The sequence below is a fragment of the Setaria viridis genome, chromosome 5, assembly GCF_005286985.2.
Source record: "Setaria viridis chromosome 5, Setaria_viridis_v4.0, whole genome shotgun sequence".
NCBI lineage: Eukaryota > Viridiplantae > Streptophyta > Magnoliopsida > Poales > Poaceae > Setaria > Setaria viridis.
This window is the reverse complement of record NC_048267.2, coordinates 41192075-41212020: the sequence shown is the minus strand read 5'-3', so window position 1 is coordinate 41212020 and position 19946 is coordinate 41192075. Positions and strand designations below refer to the sequence as shown.

The window sequence follows — 19946 nt, the reverse complement described above, 5'->3', positions numbered from 1 at the left end:
AATCAGCCGTTTCAACTTTTCAGCCGGCTTATAAGCTGAAGCGAATAGGCCCATTAGTTCCTCCACATGTCTTGTAGTAAAGGTAGAAAAGGAGATAATAGTTTCATCGTCCCTCTACACGCTATGGGTACCCATGCCTAAACATGGATTAAGTTTTCCTAACACTGTCGTCTACTAGGCCACTACTCTGTGCGGAACCTAGCTACCTTGCATACATATCCTAGATATCATCATCTTGTGAGCTGCTTGTTAACCCCATGTATACATGTCGATCTTGAACTTCACAAGCTTTAGCGTTGTTACTATTAGAGCAGTGCATTTTAAGGGAATAGCTCCTGTCACATCGAATGTTTTGATACTAATTAGGAGTATTAAACATATACTATTTACAAAACCCATTGCACAAATGGAGGTTAAACGGTGAGACGAATCTATTAAGCCTAATTAATCCATAATTTGATAATATGTTGCTACAGTAACCATTGCTAATGATGGATTAATTAGATTTAATAGGTTCATCTTGTCATTTAGCCTCCAACTGTGTAATTAGTTTTATAATTAACTTATATTTAGTCCTCCTAATTAGCCTCCGAATATTTAATGTGACACGGACTAAAGTTTAGCTTTAGATCTAAACACCTCTCTAAGTGTGCTCTTATCGATGTGTTGTTCGCACTTTTCTTAAGAAAAAGAAGTCAAGGGATAAAACCCTAGTCCATATACATTAGTACAGCAGGGCAAAAGTTTTGATTGTTTGCTTCGCAAAACCAAAAAAACACAGAGAGAGGTGTTAGTGTTTATACAGCGCGTACAGCTCACATACATGATACGCTGTTACAGTTTACACATCTCAGGATCCAACACCCAAACTCCCAAAGTTTGGGTGTACTGGGAACGGAAATAACTGAAAGATTACTGGGAACAAAAAAACCCTGAAAACTGAAATCTTTTTGTACTGTGAACGGAAAACTGAAATGAGGAATCTTCCATTCTTCACATATAAGCATAGTCTTCTAAAGTTTGGTGGAATTATGGGGCTGAGTTCATCAGGCTTTGTTTGGGCTGAGGCACGCTACTAAGTTTTTTTTTTATAATGGCCCGCTACTACTTTGATGCTAGAGAATTGTCCTGTCGGGCATGGGCTCGCGCTGTTGGCCTTGTTTAGCTCAGGTGTTTTTTTTTAAAAAAAAAGTCTCTGAAAGGACCGGGCCTATTTTCTGCACTACAGAGCGCCATTATCTATTTTGTGTACATGGCACCATTTGATTCACACGCGAGGCAGCTCATCTTCTTCCTCCGCTCGAATCGTCGGTGTCTCAGTGACGGATATAGATGTCCATTCGGGCTGCCCGGCCCGGTCCGACCCGGGCCCGACAAGACCCGTTAAATTTCGTGCCGGGCCTGGCCCGTCATGATGAATTCGTCGTGCCGGGCCGTGCCCGCCCACGGGCCTCACCGGCAGCCCAAGCACGGGCCCGAAAGGCCTTTTTCGTGCCGAGCCGACCCGTAGAGCACGGCCGAAATCGGGCCCAATAAGGTACACGGGCCCCACGCTGCTGCCGCTCCCCGCAGCCGCAGGCTGCAGTCGGACCCCTCGCCGCCGCCGTCGCCGCTCCTTGCAGCCGGCCCCCTGCACCACCGCCGGACCTCCCCGACGCCGGCCCCCTGCGTCGCTGCTTCTTCCGCTGCCCGCGACGCGGCCGGCCCTCTCGTCGTTGTCGTCGCCGCCGCACCCCGCAGTCGGCCCCCTCGTTGTTGTCGTCGCCACCGCACCCCGCAGCCGCCCCCGCGACACCGTCGGACCTCCACACCGCCGCTCCCACTCCCCGCGCCACCGCGGCGGTGGAGGAGGCCGCGAGGGAGGAGGCGGCGCCAACGGCGGTGGAGGTCATAAGGGAGGGAGGCGGCGCTGGAGGAGGCCGTGAGGGAGGGAGGGAGGGAGCGTCGCCCGCCGGAGATGGCAATAGAGAGGGAGGCGGCGGTCGGAGCAGGCGGAGGGGAGGTCGGAGGGGAGCCGGGGAGGCGATAAGGACTAAGGAGATGGCGGCGGTGTGGTGGACTACTGGGAGGCGATAGAGATCGGGAGTCGGGAGATTGGGAGATAGGGTTGGCCGGCTTGACGGGGCGGCAACGGGCCGAATGCTCGATTTCGTGCCGGGCCGTGCTGCCCGTCGGGCCGAGGCAGCAGCCCATGTCCGGCATGAGTTAGCGGGCCGGGCCAGCACAAGCCCGAAGGGTGATGGGCCGGGCCGGGCTAGGTGCGGGTCAAAAAAAAGGCTTCGTGCCGGGCTATCGGGCTACGGGCTGCATGTACATCTATGGTGACAGAGAAGAGCAGACCGCGGGGTTGAGGAAAAGGTTGGATTTTAGGGGTTCGAGATAACTCTCTCTCCACCAATACACAGAAGCCTGAGCGAAGGGCTCTTGTTTCTATTTTTCTCCGTCTAATAAAAATTTGCCGCCCTTTTTCAAAAATGGAGGAAGACAAACTGACTGGCTTGTTTGGCTCCAACTGTCCTAAAGTTTAGCACCCGTCACATCAGATGTCTGATACTAATTAGGAGTATTAAATATAGGCTAATTACAAAACTAATTGTACAGATAGAGTTTAATTCGCGAGACGGATCTATTAAACCTAATTAGTCCATGATTTGATAATATGGTGCTACAGTAACCATTTGCTAATGATGGATTAATTAGGCTTAATAGATTCATCTCGTGAATTAGTATAGGGATTCTACAATTAGTTTTATAATTAGCTTATATTTAATCCTTTTAATTAGCATCCGAACATACAATGTGACACTACTGTCAAACACCCTGCGACATTGGTATCGCCGGTGTCGAATCCTGAAATCCTGACTGTATTTTGACGGGACAGGGCGTTCTTCTCTCACCAGATCAATGGTTGGATCAGAAACCTGGATGCTCCACGCTTTTTCACTGTTTTACCAGAACCCACTAACGGCGGTTAGTGGGTGCACTTTTTCACTGAAATTCTAAGCTTTCGCCGCACTTTCTTGTATTTGGATTACTAGCTTTAGACAACTGCGTTATCTGCTCTCCCCCTTCTACGTGGAAAATGCGCGCTCTGCCACTCATCTGGAAGAAGAACACGGCATGCTTTCGCCTACCCAAAATTCCTACAATCTTGGCAAGTCCAAGCTGAGTGTACCCTTTATTTTCATCACAAGCACATTTTATTTTCGGTTGCGGCGTCACTTCAGTTGAGACTTTGGGTGATGTGCACTGGTCGAATGGCATGTTTATTTTTTAGTGGCGAGCAGCGTGTACCTGCAGGCACCGAAGAACGTGTCCCCCATTATACTATGCTCTCGATCTGTGGCTAGCAGTATTCTATATGCAAATTACAATAATCTACTCAGTACTGACGGTCCTCCAGCATCGAAGCAGCATAATATTTTTGTTTACAAGAAGCACGAGGATCCAGCCGGCTGAACCAGTTAGAAAATTGTTTTCGCAGCTGGCCTCGGTTGCCAGGCGTTGAAATACGTCACCAGATTGATTTTCTTTCAACTCAACTTGCAAATACATATACGCAAGTCATCACACAGGACAGATCGCAACAATATCCAGCCAGAGCCATAATGAACGATACTGTCATTATCTACGGTTTTGAATTTACGAATGCATAGTATATGTTAAGCACGGGCCACTACATCCACCAGAGACATAGCACTGACAAGGATCTACACTGTCGATAGCTTGATAGGGATTAGGGAAGCTACTTACATACAGGGCCGTCGATTGCATGGCGCAATAGGTGCGACCGCGCAGGTCCACCAAAAATTAGGTGCTTCCTAATCAGCAATTAGTAACACATTTAATCATAAATAAACCTAGGAAAACAATACTTAATTAGCCCATCACTCCTATCTGCTGTCAGCAGCCGACACAGTTACCTACGTAGTTATATAATGAAATCCAAATATATTTTAATTTATTTGTATTTTCTAAAATAGAATTTCATTTTTTTTGTTTCGCACCAGGCCTCAAAATCTTTGGTACGGGCCTGGCTACTTACCATTACGATCGATATCAAGCTGTCCCGCGTCTCCGTCAGCATCTTTCCAAGAAAAATCACCCCCGATGAAATTAAAACACGTGCCAAGTGACCGTTTTCTGCAGAAAATTAGGTCGCTATGTACTTCTACTTTTTTGTTCTTTGAAGAAAATTATATCACAATGAGCGTTGCTGTCAGAAGTTATTCAGTAGTGAACTTTGGCCAAGCAGTGGGCATGCACACGTATACACTCGCACAACCATGGACTGGTGCAGTACACTGTGCACACCAGCAGGGAGCCTGCACTACTCTCGGCCACTGGATGCGCTATACGTCTCGATCGGTTGCTCCATCCAATATCCATCAACGTTGACGCGAGTGGAAGGAATTAAAGTGAAGTGCTAATCACGCCATGCCAACGTATTGATTATGAGTCGCTGTATGCGCGAGCTAACAAGAGACTCCATTGGACGGAACCAAAAGGAGCAAAGACTTCGGGCATGTTTAGAAGGGTTTAGACTTTTTACATGTTTTGCACAGACGAGGTACTGTAGAGTGAAAATAATCCATATTAATTAACATAAAAATGAAATAGAAGTCGGATAAAACCAATTTTCTTTTAGCTTCAACAATTTTTGACTTTACTAGTGAATCATTTTGAAAGAAGCCACTCTCAAACACGCTCTCAGTTTGGTATTGTGCCCAAATAGACATCGTCTATGTTTTTTTAAAAAAACTATTTTATTATCCTCACCTATCCATTCCATCTGCTTTACCCCTTATCAAAATTTAGACTTAATTTATTCCCTTAACTATTTTAGTTGGTCCAATCCAATCTATCCCTGATGAGATTTGAATTTTGTCCATTGTGCACAAGCTCCATTTTTGCAAAGATGACTTAGGACATGATGCCCGTATATATTTATTTTTTTAAACACACACACACACACATGTTTGTCGAAGTTGTAGTCGACGCCATAAATTCTAATCCCCGTATTTTTCCTTGTTAGTTGATGTCGTCATTTGTTTGTGATGGTTGCCGTTTACTCAGTCGCACGCCAAGGACTGCGGCACGGTGATTCTACTCCGCGGTGCGCGCGGGCGCAGCTGCCCGTCCCTTTCGTCCGCTAAGACTAGAGATGCAGTTCGCACCAGCACGCACCCCGCTCTGTCCATATAAGCTAGCCGCCTCGGCTGGCTCACGCCCTGTGTCCTGTGAGCTTGCAGATACAGCGCACGCAGCCGGCGGGGGTCGTCTCGGCCAGAGCAACGTGCTGCTGTTCGGCAAAAACTAGCTATAGCCACCCTTCCTCTGCTGGCTTGGCTCCACCCCTTCCTTCCACTTCCAGTTCCAGCGGCATGGGGATGGGAGCTGTGGCGGCGAGCCGGGAGGATGAGGAAGCTAAGAAGATGGAGGCCGGCGGCGACACCGTCGGCCAGAAGCTCGACGCCGGCGCGCTCTTCGTGCTCCAGTCCAAGGGTAACTTACCTCTCTCGACGGTGTTTCTTCTCCCTCCATCATCTCTCTTCTCTGCTGCACCTGCACTTGCACCTGCATGCCAAGCGTGTGCTCTGCTTGCCAACCTACGCAACCATCTTTGTGTTTCTTGAGCACCAGAAACAGCTAGGAGCATAGGATCACGGTGAGGCCGCTGATTATTGTTCTTTTTTTCCATGCGCATCCTGGGCTTGGCTCAGCCAGAACTAGCCAGTAGTAAAATCATGGAAATACGGTTGCACATGCGAGCTATAAATAACATGCGGCAAGCAGAGGAGAGATCGAGAAGACGATGATTTGGCCATCTGATTATTATTGTTGTTTTTGTTACAAAGAAAAGGTCCATTGATTGCGTCATCTTGGCAAACGAGTTGGCCACCTGGTGTTATGTTACTGTTCCCACTCTGACCGCAGCCCGACCCCGAGTGAATGCATGCTTGAATGCTCTTGCCAATCTACAATCTACCTCTCCCTCAAGAAAAACAAAATTCTTCACTGTTTTACTTTACGGGAGTTGTGGGATCCTCGCTTTCTTCTTCTTGGGCATGGCTACACGTTTCGTCTGTCCTTTTGCAACCGGGAAAGAAGAAACAAAACAGAGGTGTACTTGCAGCGCCTCTGAGATCCTGCCGATGAACAACACAGACTTGACACCCCTACATGTGCATGCTATACTATCTGTCTCCCGAACTAGGTCAGGCCCCACGTCACACACCTGATTAACTGAACCTCAACCAACAAAAATTGATGCTGCACGGAATGGCGTCTATTTGTGTTCAGTCATGCTGTTGGAGTTGGATCAACTAACAGCGCTCGTTCATTTAAAAGAAAACTAGTTAAATCAAATTCAATCAATTTAGTCAAACGTGTGTGTGGATTCTATTCAACGCATCGGATTATTTTTTTTTTTCAAACCTGATGGTTGTACTAGCGCAGGCCATCACCTCGTTGACATACTGGTAGCATGCACCCATGTTGCATACCCACTTGTTGATCGGGGCAATAATTGTGGCAGAAGTAGCAGACCGGGAGGTTGGCCAAGTATTTAGCAATAATGCGTTAGTTAATCATACTCGAGGCAATTAACAGAAGATCTTAGTGTAACAATCAAGTGGAGGTACAGTCATACAGTACAGATTGAGTCGCCTGCCGATGATGAGGACCCTTGACGAAGCAAAATCTCCCTCTCCCCCGAAGTCGCATCTTTTGACTCCTGAATCAGAAGACATCGCCGCTTCTGCATCTATCGCTTTTCTGAATTCTGGGGAGACGTGATAAGTGGTGACGTGCACATTTGAAAAGCAGGCGCATGTATCGGTACAGAGATGATATATATATTATATATGTTCTATATATGTACACGTGTTAATGTGCGATAGCACACGTACTCAAGCTAGCTTCCATGGAAACATTCAAACTCTCTGCGTGCTGCTTCATGATTAAAGACTTCTGGGTTTTGAGCTTTGATTATTAAATCAAATATGAAGTTTTGGGGTTGCTTTGTGAAACGAATTGGTAGAATATCGAACTTTTTGTGATGTAAATGATGGACCTATGGTATACATGGTGCAGGGTCATGGCTGCACTGCGGGTACCACCTGACGACGTCGATCGTGGCGCCGCCGCTGCTGAGCCTGCCGTTCGCGTTCGCGGCGCTGGGGTGGACGGCGGGGATCATCTGCCTCGTCATCGGCGCGGCCGTCACCTTCTACTCGTACAACCTCATCTCCCGCGTCCTGGAGCACCACGCGCAGCAGGGACGCCGCCAGCTCCGCTTCAGGGACATGGCCACGGACATCCTAGGTCAGTTCACAATCACTACTCGTATTCGTATATATACAACGTCACTTCTCCATTGCAACCGCATTACTCAGGGCATGTAAACTTAGTTTAGCACTCTCAAATGGAGTGCTAAAGTTTAGCACTTTGGATTGTTTGGATACTATACTAAAGTTTAGCATCTTTGGTGGAAAATGCCAACATTACCCCTCATTTACTCCTCTTAAATTGCAACGAATGCGAGAGAGGGAGGGGACAATGGTAGGAAAAAGTGGAGAGGGGACCACTTTTAGCACTATTAGCACTCTTTAGTACCCCTTGGGTGTGCTAATGAAAAAGGATGTGCTAAACTTTAGCACCCCGTATCAAAAATAGGGCATCAGTGTACTGTTCGTAAACAGAGATTAGGCTGGTAACAAAGCGCCCCTTGCAGTTATCATTGAACTCCTGCGTGGTTTCATTGACCGGTAGCGGTAGGTAGCTGCGGTTCAATGCATGATGACGATTGGCTTGGACTAGTATTATCCATCCATTGGCCATAACATGGATACCAGTGATGAGACGAGAAACTGTCATTGCTGGCGCTTCAATTGGTAGCCCTGAATCTACGGGCACGGCGGATGCTCTTAGCGTAGGTATCTGTGTTAACAAAGCTGCATCTGCAAAGAGACGCGCATATTTTCTGAGGCAACAACGGGCCAGCGGCCCACCTGAACCATTTTTCATTAGCCAAATTAGGAAATCAAGTACAGGAAGTCCTTAAGGACCAAAAACAAACAAATGGGGAGTCACGGTGGATCTACATGAAGCAAAGATCGACATCAGGACAGGAGCGGGTCTACATCAAGACTCGCGGGAGCACGGTGAACCCAGAGAGAGCAACATGTTCTCGGAGGAGTGTCAAGATGGCGGCGTCGGGGACCGAAACGTCGTCGAACACCTTCCGGTTCCTTGCCTTCCAGATCACCCAGACGACCCCAAGGCCGCGGTGTGGCCGAGGGAGGGCGCGCACCCGGATAGGACCCCCGCGGTGGATTCAGCGGCGTCCCGGGAAAGAGACGCGCTTACCAAGGACTTAGAAGTTAAAATAGGACAAACTGGGCAATTTGAATGATCCAGTTGGCGCGTACATTGACTCAAAGAGCTGCGACCGAATCCACTGGCCACTGCCCCTGCATCCTGTACTAGGCGCCACGCCGCCACTGCCATGAAAGCATAACAAATCACGCAGGCAAGATTATGTATCTTGTAGGTAGCATTAGCACTCCTACATCAGTAGGTCATTGCTCTTTGGCCAATCACACAGAGCATCTATCATTTCCCATTTCGCATGCGACAAGTGTATACTAGTAGTATGCGAGTGGCAGCTACGAAACTGATGGGCATTTTTAATCTTCGGACACCCATCATCCAAAGCAGACAGATTGCTTGGACTACTGCTAGATGCTAGCCGCTGTGTTTTCAGACTTCAAGGCACGTGGTCAACGACTAGTGCAGCAGATCGGCACATCACCTTCCAATACTTGTTGGTACTAACCTTTCAAAAAAAAAAAAACTTGCTGGTACTCATTGCGGCCAAATAGTTCATATGTCTGCTAGCTATGGTGCTCATGTAGATTACTACGAGTACCGTGGCTTTCAGAGAAAGGTCAGCATGCCAAGAGGACAGGGCACGTTATGTGCGCAGTTCCCCTCGAACTGTGGTATAGTCGGCCAAGGCCCCACGCTGACAATTTTGTCTACGAAACTTACCAGTTACCATCAATGTACAAAATAACGTCGCTATAGCTCGCTAATTAGTTCAACACTGCTGTGTCAGTAGGTAGCATCAACCGCTATAGCGTCACTATAATCTCATTATAGCGCGCTATTTCGTACATTGGTTAGAGACTGTAGCCGGCTACTTCGTACATTGGTTAGCACTCCAGAGTCCGCGTACTATAAATGCAAGCGTGTGTCCTACTCGCTCGAGAACGCGACCTGCAAGGGGGAAAAAAACAGCATTGATTATTATCTGCAAATTTCTCAAACCTGAAAGCGTACGTGACATACTGACATCACATACCAGACAGATAAGAGACGACTAGTCAGTCGGATACAAAGAAATACGTACGTGTTGGGAAAAAATATCATCAATTGACAAAGAATCCTGTGATCACACATTTAGGATGTTTTCAGCTAACCTGTTCACTGGTACCGGATAAATTTTGACTGTGCTGACTGCTGAAGGGCCTGGATGGGGAAAATACTACATCGGCCCGATCCAGTTCCTGGTGTGCTTCGGAGCAGTCATCGCGTGCACTCTCCTGGCCGGCCAGAGCATGAAGGTAATGCACCCTTCACACGGGAGTCGGGGCATCGTCCTGGAGATAGATTGCATGAACACAAGAAGGGTCGCGCGTGATTCACGTGTGTGTTCCCACTTCACCTGCAGGCGATCTACCTGCTAGCCAACCCTGGCGGCACGATCAAGCTGTACGTGTTCGTGGCCGTCTTCGGCGTCTTCATGATGATCCTGGCGCAGCTGCCGTCGTTCCACTCGCTCCGGCACGTCAACCTCATCTCGCTGGTGCTGTGCCTCGCTTACAGCTTCTGCGCCGTCGCCGGCGCCATATACCTAGGTACCCTCAAAACCCAGCATTTCCCGTTCATCATTTCAAGCCAAAGGAAAATTCCGGTGACAAGTAGTAATTGTTACGACAATGCAACATGACAGGAAACTCCGATAAGGCTCCCCCGAAGGACTACTCCATCACTGGTGACGCCCAGAACCGTGTGTTCGGCGTGTTCAACGCCATCGCCGTCATCGCCACCACATATGGCAACGGCATCATCCCTGAAATACAGGTAGCCTGATCATCAGAAGCTCTGAATCAAATCTCTAGTCCCTATCCATGGACAATGATGGTTGCAGTGCCAACAACTCCTTGTAACAACTTTGCAATGTGTGAATGTGAGATGTGCCTCAGGCAACGGTGGCGGCGCCGGTGACGGGGAAGATGTTCAGGGGTCTGTGCCTGTGCTACGCGGTGGTGATAACGACCTTCTTCAGCGTGGCCATCTCGGGGTACTGGGCCGTCGGCAACCAGGCGCAGGGAACCCTGCTGAGCAACTTCATGGTGGACGGCGCGGCCGTGATCCCGGAGTGGCTCCTCCTCATCACCCAGCTCTTCACGCTGCTGCAGCTCTCGGCGGTGGGCGTGGTGTACCTGCAGCCGACCAACGAGGTCCTGGAGGGCCTCTTCTCGGACGCCAAGCAGGGCCAGTACGCGCCGCGGAACGTGGTGCCGCGGCTCGTCTCCCGCACGGCGGCCGTCGCGGTGGCCACCACCGTCGCCGCCATGGTTCCCTTCTTCGGGGACATGAACTCGCTCATCGGGGCCTTCGGGTTCCTGCCGCTCGACTTCGCCGTGCCGGCGGTGTTCTACAACGTCACGTTCAAGCCGTCCAAGAGGGGACTCGTGTTCTGGCTCAACACGGTCATCGCCGTCGTGTTCTCGGCGCTCGCCGTGATCGCGTCCGTCGCGGCGGTGCGGCAGATCGCGCTGGACGCCAAGACTTACAAGCTCTTCGCTAACGTGTGAGGAGCGCCGATCAACGCAGAAAAAGTTTGCGTGCGCAACTGATGTAGTAGTTCGCGGGCGCTTGTGTAGAGGTGTGTACGGTGGCTTAAGCACGCGAAAAATGTGTTTTTCTGAGTGCTTACGGGAGTGTGCAAGTAAATCACGAATCTAGTTTGGGGACTGTTCGTAAGTTACTCAGGCTGTCATGCAACGGGCAAAAAGGGATCACCGAATCAGTTCCAACATTGTTATGCTCATCCTCCATAGTCTATACACGCGAGGAGAGTTGCAAAACGTATTGGCCTTTGTCAGCTGTGGAATTCTTTGTGCTCCTTCACTGCCATGTTGTACAAGAGATTACTGAATCAATAAACTTTATGATCGCCTGTTATATGAAAAATGCAGTTGAGACTTGAGAGTACCTGAAGAAGAAAATGGAAATCAGCATTTACAAATTACAACGCGTCACTCGAGTGAGCAGCCCTGCCCTGACATTTTTATCAGCTTGTGAAGAAGAGGAAGCTGCCAGCCTTACCCACTCTGCAGTGCCAGCGAGCAAACACCACCCCGCGGCCTGCGCCAGCGGCAGCGCCACCGCCGTCCGCGCGTGGGCGCGGCGGCGCCGAGTTGTAGGTCCGTCAGTCTCAGGCCACCGCGGCATCCCTGGAGGAACGAGGGCCGTCAGCAGCGCGAAAGGGGTAGCGGGAGCCAGAGGATGCACGAGGGAACTCCTAGGAGGCTCACACGGGGCCATGGCGGCGGTTCTAGCGGAGGTCATCGGCGGCAGCGCAACCTCGCCGGCTGCCATGTCGCCGGCCCGAAGTTTTACAGGTAAGCCCCTGGGTATTTACAAATAACCCCCTAATTTGGATCGCGATCCGATTATTTACCAATACTCCCCTATTTGGATCGCGATTATTGATCGCGATCCGATTATTTACAAATTGGACCCTGGTTTGCCGCAATATCTCCTAGTCGGCTCTGCTCCGGCCCTTACGCTTCATTCGATCGACCAGCCGCGATGCCGATGCGGCCGGCCCGCGCGCCGGCACCGGCTGCGGCGCGCGGGCTGTACGAGCTGTACAGGGCGGCGAGCCGCGCGGCAGCGCCGGCGGTTCTCCTGTGGCGGCGGCTGCAAGGTCTGGAGCACCCGACGCGGTGGCCGGAGCGGCTGGGCCGGCCGTCGGCGGCGCGGCCTCGCCCGGGATCCCCGCTGGTGTGGTTCCACGCCGTGTCCCTGGGGGAGGGAATGGCCGCGCTCCCCGTCGTCCGCCACTGCGCCCGCCTCCATCCCGGCCTCCCCGTGCTCCTCACCACCACCACTCTCTCCTCATTGTAGGCTCCCGTTCACCATTGCAATTGCGAGTTCCATTTCTGAAAATTGGTATTATGCAATCGTCCCTTTAATAGCTTTGTCTGGGCTTGGATGCAGTGAAGTTATCAAGGATTTGCTTCCCGAGGGTGTTATATATCAGGTGTGTTGCAGACTGCCCGCGTAGGCGTAGCTTCAGAGCCACGCGGCTGTGCTGGAGTTAGCTTAGTGAGCATTTACATTGTGTTTTTCCTTTCAAGTACATGATAATTTCTAAACTGGGTTGGCTTTATTCGTCTGTTTTCGCCTGTCCATGCCTGATTAATAGTGCTTAATAAGTTGTACAGTTTTTGTTTTTTCTGTCTCAAAATTAGATTAAAGTAAGTACCACTGAAGTACCTAACGAAAAATTCGCAGGATCATTTGCCTAACTCCAGCTGTTAGGCTGGAATATTTGATTGTAAACTATAAGTGAAAACTGAGAGAGGAAAAGTGTAGTTTGTTTAGATGCTGGGACAAGGATTCTGGGATCCTATATCTGAAATGCTTCCTGTGCAATTCTGCGTGCTATTTTTTCCTCCATTCCGACTTCATTTTTTAATGTGTGTAGTTTGCTCCTCTGGACTGTCCTGATGCAATAGACAGTTTTATTGGATACTGGAAGCCAAGTTTGGTCCTTCTTATGGAAAGTGAACTCTGGCCAAACCTCATTATGTCTGCAGCAGCAAATGGGGTAAGTGGCTTTCTTGTAAATCTGGAGCACGATCAGATCTCTGTTCATGATCTTGACCATTTTCTAATTTCTAGTATTTGGACAGACTTTTCTTTAATTTTCTGTACTGCAGGAGCAGGCTTTTTGTCTGGGCTGTTCGTAGTGTCTGTGTCATGCTGTAGACTGTAGCTACTGATTTGCTATGAATTGCCTACTTGTCTGCAGATTGCAGTCGCTCTTTTAAATGCCCGCATGTCATTGAAGTCATTCAACCGCTGGTCCGTGCCTCTAGGGTTGCCATTAGTCACTCTGATGCTCTCTAAACTATCACTTGTGGCCCCATTGGTAAGTACACATTGTAGTGCTGACCTTATTTTGAATGTACATCTATTACTGCTGCCATCATTCATATCTTATCGTTGCAGAGTACTATTCAGGCTGTTCGTTTTCAGCTGCTACACACACCTCCAGGGATTATCCATTTTGCTGGAGATTTAAAATATGGTATGCTCAACTTTTGTCTAGTCTTTTCTGACACTACATTTGAAGTGAAATTATGAGTGATTTAGTTTTAAAGATTGTCTTGGTAGCTTGGAAGATAACTAGGCTTACAAGTCAAATGATTTATATTGCATTTATGTGATTCACATAGCTGTTGGTGATGTTAATGCTGGGGAGAATGAGGTCATCAAAATAAAAGATCTTCAGCAGCAGTTTAGCAATAGACCCCTCTGGATGGCTGCTTCTATTCACAGAGGTGAAGAGGAAGGTAAGAACCCAGGACTGCACCTTTTACTGATTGATGGGTGTATTGTATCAAGCTTATTCCTTCTTATAAAATATAAAATAATGTATTGTATCATTTCCGTTCTAGTGAGCTGTATAAAAGAACTGTTAGCATTTCACATTTCACAATGACGGTCACCGGTGTAGCTACGCGGAGGCCAACCTGGGCCATGGCACCCCTTGCTTTGGAGAAAGTTCTGAAGAAGTGAAAGCCAGCGCACTAGCTACTACTGCATGCTTGCCACTTTGCCGGTGGTGCTGTAAATTTGCATGCTTGCATGTCTACACCTTCTAGAGCTTGCTCTCAGCTAGCTTTTAACTGCTAGTATGCAAGTTAGTATTGCTACCGGCAATTCATTTATCAATTCTCCTTGACCCTCAACATTTTTTATTGCTTTCTCATGCTACTGTAGAGATCATGATGAAATTGGCCCCCTCTTGACTTCAATCCTAGCTCCACCACTGATGATGGTTACTCTCTGCTGTTAGAATCTGATGCCTTCAACGACAGATCTGTGATGTTACTAAATAATGGTCAGAGTTGAAAGTTTGACTTGCATTTAGTTAAGGATTATGGAGTCAAATATCTAGGAGTAACCTTTAAAAAAAAAATCTAGGAGTACTGAGTACTGAGTCATTGGATTCTTCTACATCCTCCACCTTGGAATAGCTTAACATTTTTTCTTTGTTTTAGGAGAGTCGCCTCTGCCATAACTTCATTCATGTAGTTTCTTATGATTGATCTTCTGTCATATCTTTAGTCTGCCTACTCTTCTGTGTTTCTGTCAGTGCGCTTATCAGGAAAAATGGAGTACCATTTGTGAAAACTCAGTTATTTATTCATCCTTTTGCATTTCTCAATGTGGAGTAGCTTTGAGGCATTGCATTCCTACAATATTATTATTGCATTCTAAACATGAAGGAAATAGGTTTTCAGTTTGTCACAGGCCAACATTTTTTTTGCTTTATTTTTTCAGTCATTCTCCGGGTTCATGATGAGTTAATCAAGATGTATCCCACTCTACTACTAATTCTTGTGCCCAGACATCCTCAGGACTGCAAGGATTTTTCCTTAGTATGTTAATGGTGCCTTTCTTAACCCTTTTGATCAGCTCTGCAATTTATGAGATATTAACCATTTGACTAGTTGTTTGTTACCCGTATTTTATATCATTTCTTGTTGGATACCAAAAAAGTCAAAACAATGAAATACGCAACGGTAGTTACAGGAGTAACCGACTTCACTGTTTGAAATTGGAATTTCTTCAGCATGAAGATTATAATGCATTTTAATTTAGAGTTCCAACTCTGTTCTGGTATCAGATACCATTCATTTCGGTGTAATATATAATCTGAACCATACCTAATATATATATATGTTGTTGCAGGTACTGAAGAAACAAAAGGTCAATTTTGTGCTGAGGTCGACAAAGGAAGTGGTGTGTTCAAGCACTAGGGTATACATGGTTGATACATTAGGTTTGTGAACATCTCCTTCTGAAAGTTAATGTGCTCTTGCTGCACAAATTGTGTGTGCCATTTTTGAACTATCTGTTAATGGCATAAAATACCATTGAAAGCAGGGGAATTAAGAATGCTTTACAGGGTCACACCAGTTGCTGTCGTTGGCGGTTCATTTCTACCTGGCCTAGCTGGCCATAATATTTCTGAGGCTGCTGCTGCTGGTTGTGCTGTTATGACTGGTGAGTCCAAGGCATCGGTACTTCATTTTTGCCCCTTTTTTTTAAAAAAAATCACTATATCTGTATGTTCCTGAAGTGAACTCTGGCTTGCAGGACCCCATGTTGGACATTTCTACCACATGCTGCTTGAAATGTGGCAAATAAATCCTTTAGCTGTCAAGCAGGTGACGAGTTCTGCTGCCCTTTATTCCTTAGCTAAACAAAGCATCATTTCGAGAGACTCTAACTATTGCACACCATTTGCATTCTAATTTGATGACTTGCTCCTCCGTAGAAATAATCGGGCAAGATGTCGTATAATGAGTGATAGTTTTTTGGTTCTGGACTTGCTTCTTTTCCTACTAACTGAAATTAGTTGGGCATGATAGAATTCATGTTTAACAGAGGGAATTGGTCCCTGAAATTCTTTCACAGAGTGCCTTTTTTTTTCTTTTCCATTCAGGTGGGGGGAGAATTCGAACTTCTTCACACACTAAAAGAACTGTTTGGCGATGCCAAAACTCTGGGAGCATGTCAAAGAGCTGCAAAAGATGCATTTTCCATTATGTCACATGGAGTTGTGAACCGTGTATGGGATTTAGTCTGTAGGTTCGCCATTGACTTGGAAACAGATAAGTGGAACAGTTGATTCAGCGGGGCCCTCTTGTAATTCTACGCGGTACGCTCATGGAGTCATGGAACGGAGTTTCCCTGATAGTGTGATAATTGGCAATTTGGCATTCACCATATTACCTGCTGCTGATTTATTGCAGTCTTGCAGGGACTCTTTGAGGAGCGGAAATGCAGAGGAAGAACTGCAGCGTTGAATGCGACATGCCACATGCCAGTGACCTGGTGAGTGGTGACAAAGGACACGAATCTCAAATTAAAGGCCCCTGCACACTGCACTCACATGAAACTATAAAAGAACAGTATCTCCTTGTCGTCTACTCGACTTGCTCCTCTCAGAAATTAAAATATATTTCGACAAATTCCTCTGGGCTTCCTGCCATCCTTTTGTTTCCTTGTGGCGTGGGTGATATATTTTGCAATTCTTTAGCGCCAGCCAGCAGATATGTTTTGCACTTGCAGTCCTTGTTCCTTTGTAAAACTTCCACTTTCAAGGTTGCGGGGATTTCAAGGACGATGCTAGTTTTAGTGTTAGATGTCAACTTTTAACTGCATATGATTGATTTAAAGGCGTGCCATGCGTGATTGATGTCCTTTTCTAATCTTGTCAAGTACAGTCTCAGGAAGAAAAAAGAAAAAAAGAAAACGACGCAACGAATTAGCATCAGTCAGGAAAATGCTTTGAGTAAAAACATGCATCTAAACAGTCAGGAAAATGCTTTGAGTATAAACCATTTTATACAGGGCTCGTCAAGTCATCATAGATCAGCATTGCGTCGTTTTCTATTTCTTTTTCTGTCTTCCCCACCGGTCTGACTGTGTCGCAGTGCACAAAATGCATTCGCTAAAAGTTAAAGCCTATTATTACTACGTTCGCGCACAAAATACACGTGCAATACTGTGCATTTGTGCAATGTGAAGTCGTTTCTTCAGTGGGCGTGGTAGCGGTTGATTTTTGAGCTGCGCTGCTGGCGAAGTTGAAGCCAACCAGACCCAGCACAAACCATGAGGCCCAAAGCCGGAGCTCCCATGCCGTTATCCCACTCCCCAGCTGCTACCTGTCAGCTGCTCGCTCCCTCCCGCCGCACGCGCCTTCTCACGCCATGCCCGCGCGCCGGAGCAACGCCGGCGGCCGAGGCCGCGCTCCTCCCGGCCGGCGTCCTGCGCGCGGAGTCGCTGCCGCGGCACGTGGCGGTGGTGATGGACGGGAACGCGCGGTGGGCGCGCGCGCGCGGGCTGCCGTCCGCGGCCGGGCACGAGGCCGGGCGGCGCGCGCTGGAGGAGACGGTGCGGCTCTCCCGCGCCTGGGGCGTCCGCGCGCTCACCGCCTTCGCCTTCTCCCACGAGAACTGGAGCCGGCCCAAGGCACGTGCCTCTTGCCCGCCCGCGCGGCCACGACGCACCGCGGTCTCCTTTGCCTTGCCTCCGACGAGCCTGACGGTTCTTGCCTTGTTGGGATTCGCAGGTGGAAGTGGAATTCTTGATGGGGCTGTTTGAGCGGGTGATCCGCGAAAGGGTCTCCGAGTTCTTGAGGTACTCGCTTCGCCAGTTAATAGCCTCACACTTCGGTCTCTACTGGCAGGCATTCCCGATAAGATGCAGATGCATTAGAGAACTCGGCTACATGGAACTAGATAGCATAAGTCTAGCTGTCAACTTATCCTAGATATATGTATTCTGAATTACCAGTTGATGATATGGCATTTTTTTTTATTTTACACTTTACAGGGAAGGAATTCGGCTACGTGTAATCGGCGACTCCTCAAGACTACCGGTTTCTCTACAGAAGACCGCGAGAGAAGCAGAGGCGGCGACAAGGAACAACTCACAGCTCGACCTGACACTGGCAATCAGCTACAGCGGGCGGAGGGACATAGTGCAAGCATGCCGGAGCCTCGCGCAGAAGGTGCACGACAGGCAGCTCAGGCCGGAGGACATCGACGAGTCGCTGTTCGCCGCCGAGCTCGAGACGAGCCCCGCCGACGAGCACGAGCTCCTCCCTTACCCGGACCTGCTCATCCGGACTAGCGGCGAGCTGCGGCTGAGCAACTTCCTGCTGTGGCAGTCGGCCTACTCGGAGCTCTTCTTCACGGACACGCTGTGGCCCGACTTCGGGGAGGCCGACTACCTCGAGGCCCTGGTCTCCTTCCAGAGCAGGGAGAGGCGGTTCGGTGTCAGGAGATTGTAGCGCAGAGCAAGACATGAAGAAGGCGTGCTTGAACGGTCATTAGCAGGTAAGCGTTGGTCAGTGCAGCATGATGGGTTTGGGGCTCATGGTGTTTGCATGGTGCGGCTGTGTTTGTTACGACTCACAAATGAGGCTTGGGTATTCTGCAGGATGTCGATCAAGATGCGTAGGCGACTATATTGTAGAGGGGGAAACTAAGGATTGGAAATGTCCATTTTAGAGGTGGTCTGCAGAAGGTGAACACTCGATATAAATCATAGAAATAGTAGTAGAGAATAGAGATCAAACTGTATCTTGAATCTTGATTGAGCAGGTATAACGCAATCAGACAGCCGCTGGAAGAGTAGCATCTTTAGCATCTATCACATCGGATGTTTGAATACTAATTAGGAGTATTAAATATAGTCTAATTACAAAACTAATTGCACAGATGGAGTCTAATTCGCGAGACGGATCTATTAAACCTAATTAGTCCATGATTTGACAATGTGGTGCTACAATGACCATTTGCTAATGATGGATTAATTAGGCTTAATAGATCCGTCTCGCGAATTAGACTCCATTTGTGCAATTAGTTTTGTAATTAGTTCATATTTAGTCCTCCTAATTAGTATCCGAACATCCGATGTGATCTTACTAAAATTTAGCAACTCGTATCAAACACCTCTAAGATTCTGAATTTGATTCATGCCACCTAATTCTTTATTCCAGTTAGTAAGAGGGAGAGTCAAGGCATAAGATTGCCTGTCAGCCCTGATCGCGATATGTTTTTTCCTCCTACAGTGGAATATTTACTACACTGTCAGTGTATCAGCAAGATATCATGTCACAAAAGATTCAGAATGTCCAAATTCTACAAGTTAGCTTAGGCGGCGTTTGGTTCCTCGAGCTAAAGTTTAGTCCGTGTCATATTAAATATTCGGAGGCTAATTAGAAGGACTAAATATGAGTTAGTTATAAAACTAATTGCACATATGGAGGCTAAATAGCAAGACAAATCTATTAAGTCTAATTAATCCATCATTAGCAAAGGGTTACTGTAGCAGCACATTGTCAAATTAGGGATTAATTAGGCTTAATAGATTCGTCTCGCCGTTTAGCCTCCATCCGTGTAATAGGTTTTGTAAATAGTCTATATTTAATACTTCTAATTAGTATTTAAACATTCGATTGACGAGGGTTAAAGTTTAATCATTGGAACCAAACACCCTCTTAATGTTGCTCATCTCACAGCTCTGTTGCCTCGCATATCCCCTTTTGCGTTTTCGTGTATATTAGCTATAGGTGCGTTGCGGACAGGATTTAGAGACAAACAAAACGATGAACTAATTGACGGGTTGCATTTGCATATATGAAAACCAGTAAACGTAGTATGGGCATGGCCACTGGCAGCCTGGCAATAGGGGGCGGTAGACTGAAGAACATGAGGTGTGGGGATCGAGTCCACGACACGTAACCTTGGGCATGGTTTCATCGTTGACTTTAGTGCTTCCCTGCTATGCTAGGGATAAGTGGATAAAACATATTATTCTGTCATCGACGTTATGGCCCTTCACAATCTTAAAATCTCTGCTGTCCTTTTCGACTCGATGCCCATGGTTTAATAGCTCGAAACCAGAGTAGTTCACGCAGTAGCCCGTAGTACTGTAGTAGTAAAGTGCAGGGCAGATATTTTGTTTTTTTAACACGAATTTTGTCCAAAATGACCATCTTTCAACCCACCTTCCAAATCCACTCACAAATCACATGCGGCCGGTACCAAACCAGCAGG

General features: G+C 47.7%; 3 protein-coding genes across 6 annotated transcripts; all 3 read left to right on the top strand.

The window, feature by feature from the left end:
- The first annotated feature begins 5215 nt into the window (after positions 1–5215).
- Positions 5216–11286, top strand: LOC117856650 (GABA transporter 1). The gene is made up of 6 exons (XM_034739002.2): positions 5216–5505; positions 7096–7326; positions 9532–9629; positions 9737–9923; positions 10019–10149; positions 10272–11286. Exons 1-6 carry the CDS (start codon positions 5385–5387, stop codon positions 10884–10886), a joined length of 1383 nt encoding a protein of 460 aa, XP_034594893.1. The 5' UTR covers positions 5216–5384; the 3' UTR covers positions 10887–11286.
- A 568-nt stretch (positions 11287–11854) lies between these two features.
- LOC117856649 (probable 3-deoxy-D-manno-octulosonic acid transferase, mitochondrial) lies at positions 11855–17061 on the top strand. Of its 4 annotated transcripts, none has more exons than XR_004640636.2 (13): positions 11855–12200; positions 12298–12340; positions 12788–12910; positions 13115–13234; positions 13315–13393; positions 13542–13658; positions 14653–14750; positions 15064–15154; positions 15259–15378; positions 15472–15542; positions 15821–16036; positions 16131–16212; positions 16921–17061. XR_004640636.2 is itself a non-coding variant. In XM_034738999.2 (12 exons), the coding sequence occupies exons 1-11, from the start codon at positions 11887–11889 to the stop codon at positions 16004–16006; spliced, it is 1362 nt and encodes a 453-aa protein (XP_034594890.2). In that variant the 5' UTR covers positions 11855–11886; the 3' UTR covers positions 16007–16036; positions 16139–16576. The 4 variants fall into 4 exon arrangements, 2 of the variants coding, with proteins under 2 accessions (XP_034594890.2, XP_034594891.2); XR_004640635.2 differs by having other exon boundaries at positions 11856–12200; positions 16139–16212; XM_034738999.2 differs by lacking the exon at positions 16921–17061 and having other exon boundaries at positions 16139–16576.
- Positions 16993–18521, top strand: LOC117856652 (uncharacterized). The gene is made up of 4 exons (XM_034739003.2): positions 16993–17352; positions 17453–17520; positions 17716–18221; positions 18325–18521. Exons 1-3 carry the CDS (start codon positions 16993–16995, stop codon positions 18173–18175), a joined length of 888 nt encoding a protein of 295 aa, XP_034594894.1. The 3' UTR covers positions 18176–18221; positions 18325–18521.
- Positions 18522–19946: the final 1425 nt, after the last annotated feature.

Bases quoted from the DNA above. Each gene is read 5' to 3' on its own strand.
- LOC117856650 (XM_034739002.2), top strand. From the start codon at position 5,385: ATGGGGATGGGAGCTGTGGCGGCGAGCCGGGAGGATGAGGAAGCTAAG. The intron at 5,506-7,095 runs GTAACTTACCTC...TACATGGTGCAG, and splicing joins CTTCGTGCTCCAGTCCAAGG to GGTCATGGCTGCACTGCGGG. The intron at 9,630-9,736 runs GTAATGCACCCT...CTTCACCTGCAG, and splicing joins TGGCCGGCCAGAGCATGAAG to GCGATCTACCTGCTAGCCAA.
- LOC117856649 (XM_034738999.2), top strand. From the start codon at position 11,887: ATGCCGATGCGGCCGGCCCGCGCGCCGGCACCGGCTGCGGCGCGCGGG. The intron at 15,155-15,258 runs GTTTGTGAACAT...CATTGAAAGCAG, and splicing joins ATACATGGTTGATACATTAG to GGGAATTAAGAATGCTTTAC. The intron at 15,543-15,820 runs GTGACGAGTTCT...TTTTCCATTCAG, and splicing joins ATCCTTTAGCTGTCAAGCAG to GTGGGGGGAGAATTCGAACT.
- LOC117856652 (XM_034739003.2), top strand. From the start codon at position 16,993: ATGAGGCCCAAAGCCGGAGCTCCCATGCCGTTATCCCACTCCCCAGCT. The intron at 17,353-17,452 runs GCACGTGCCTCT...TGGGATTCGCAG, and splicing joins AGAACTGGAGCCGGCCCAAG to GTGGAAGTGGAATTCTTGAT. The intron at 17,521-17,715 runs GTACTCGCTTCG...TACACTTTACAG, and splicing joins AGGGTCTCCGAGTTCTTGAG to GGAAGGAATTCGGCTACGTG.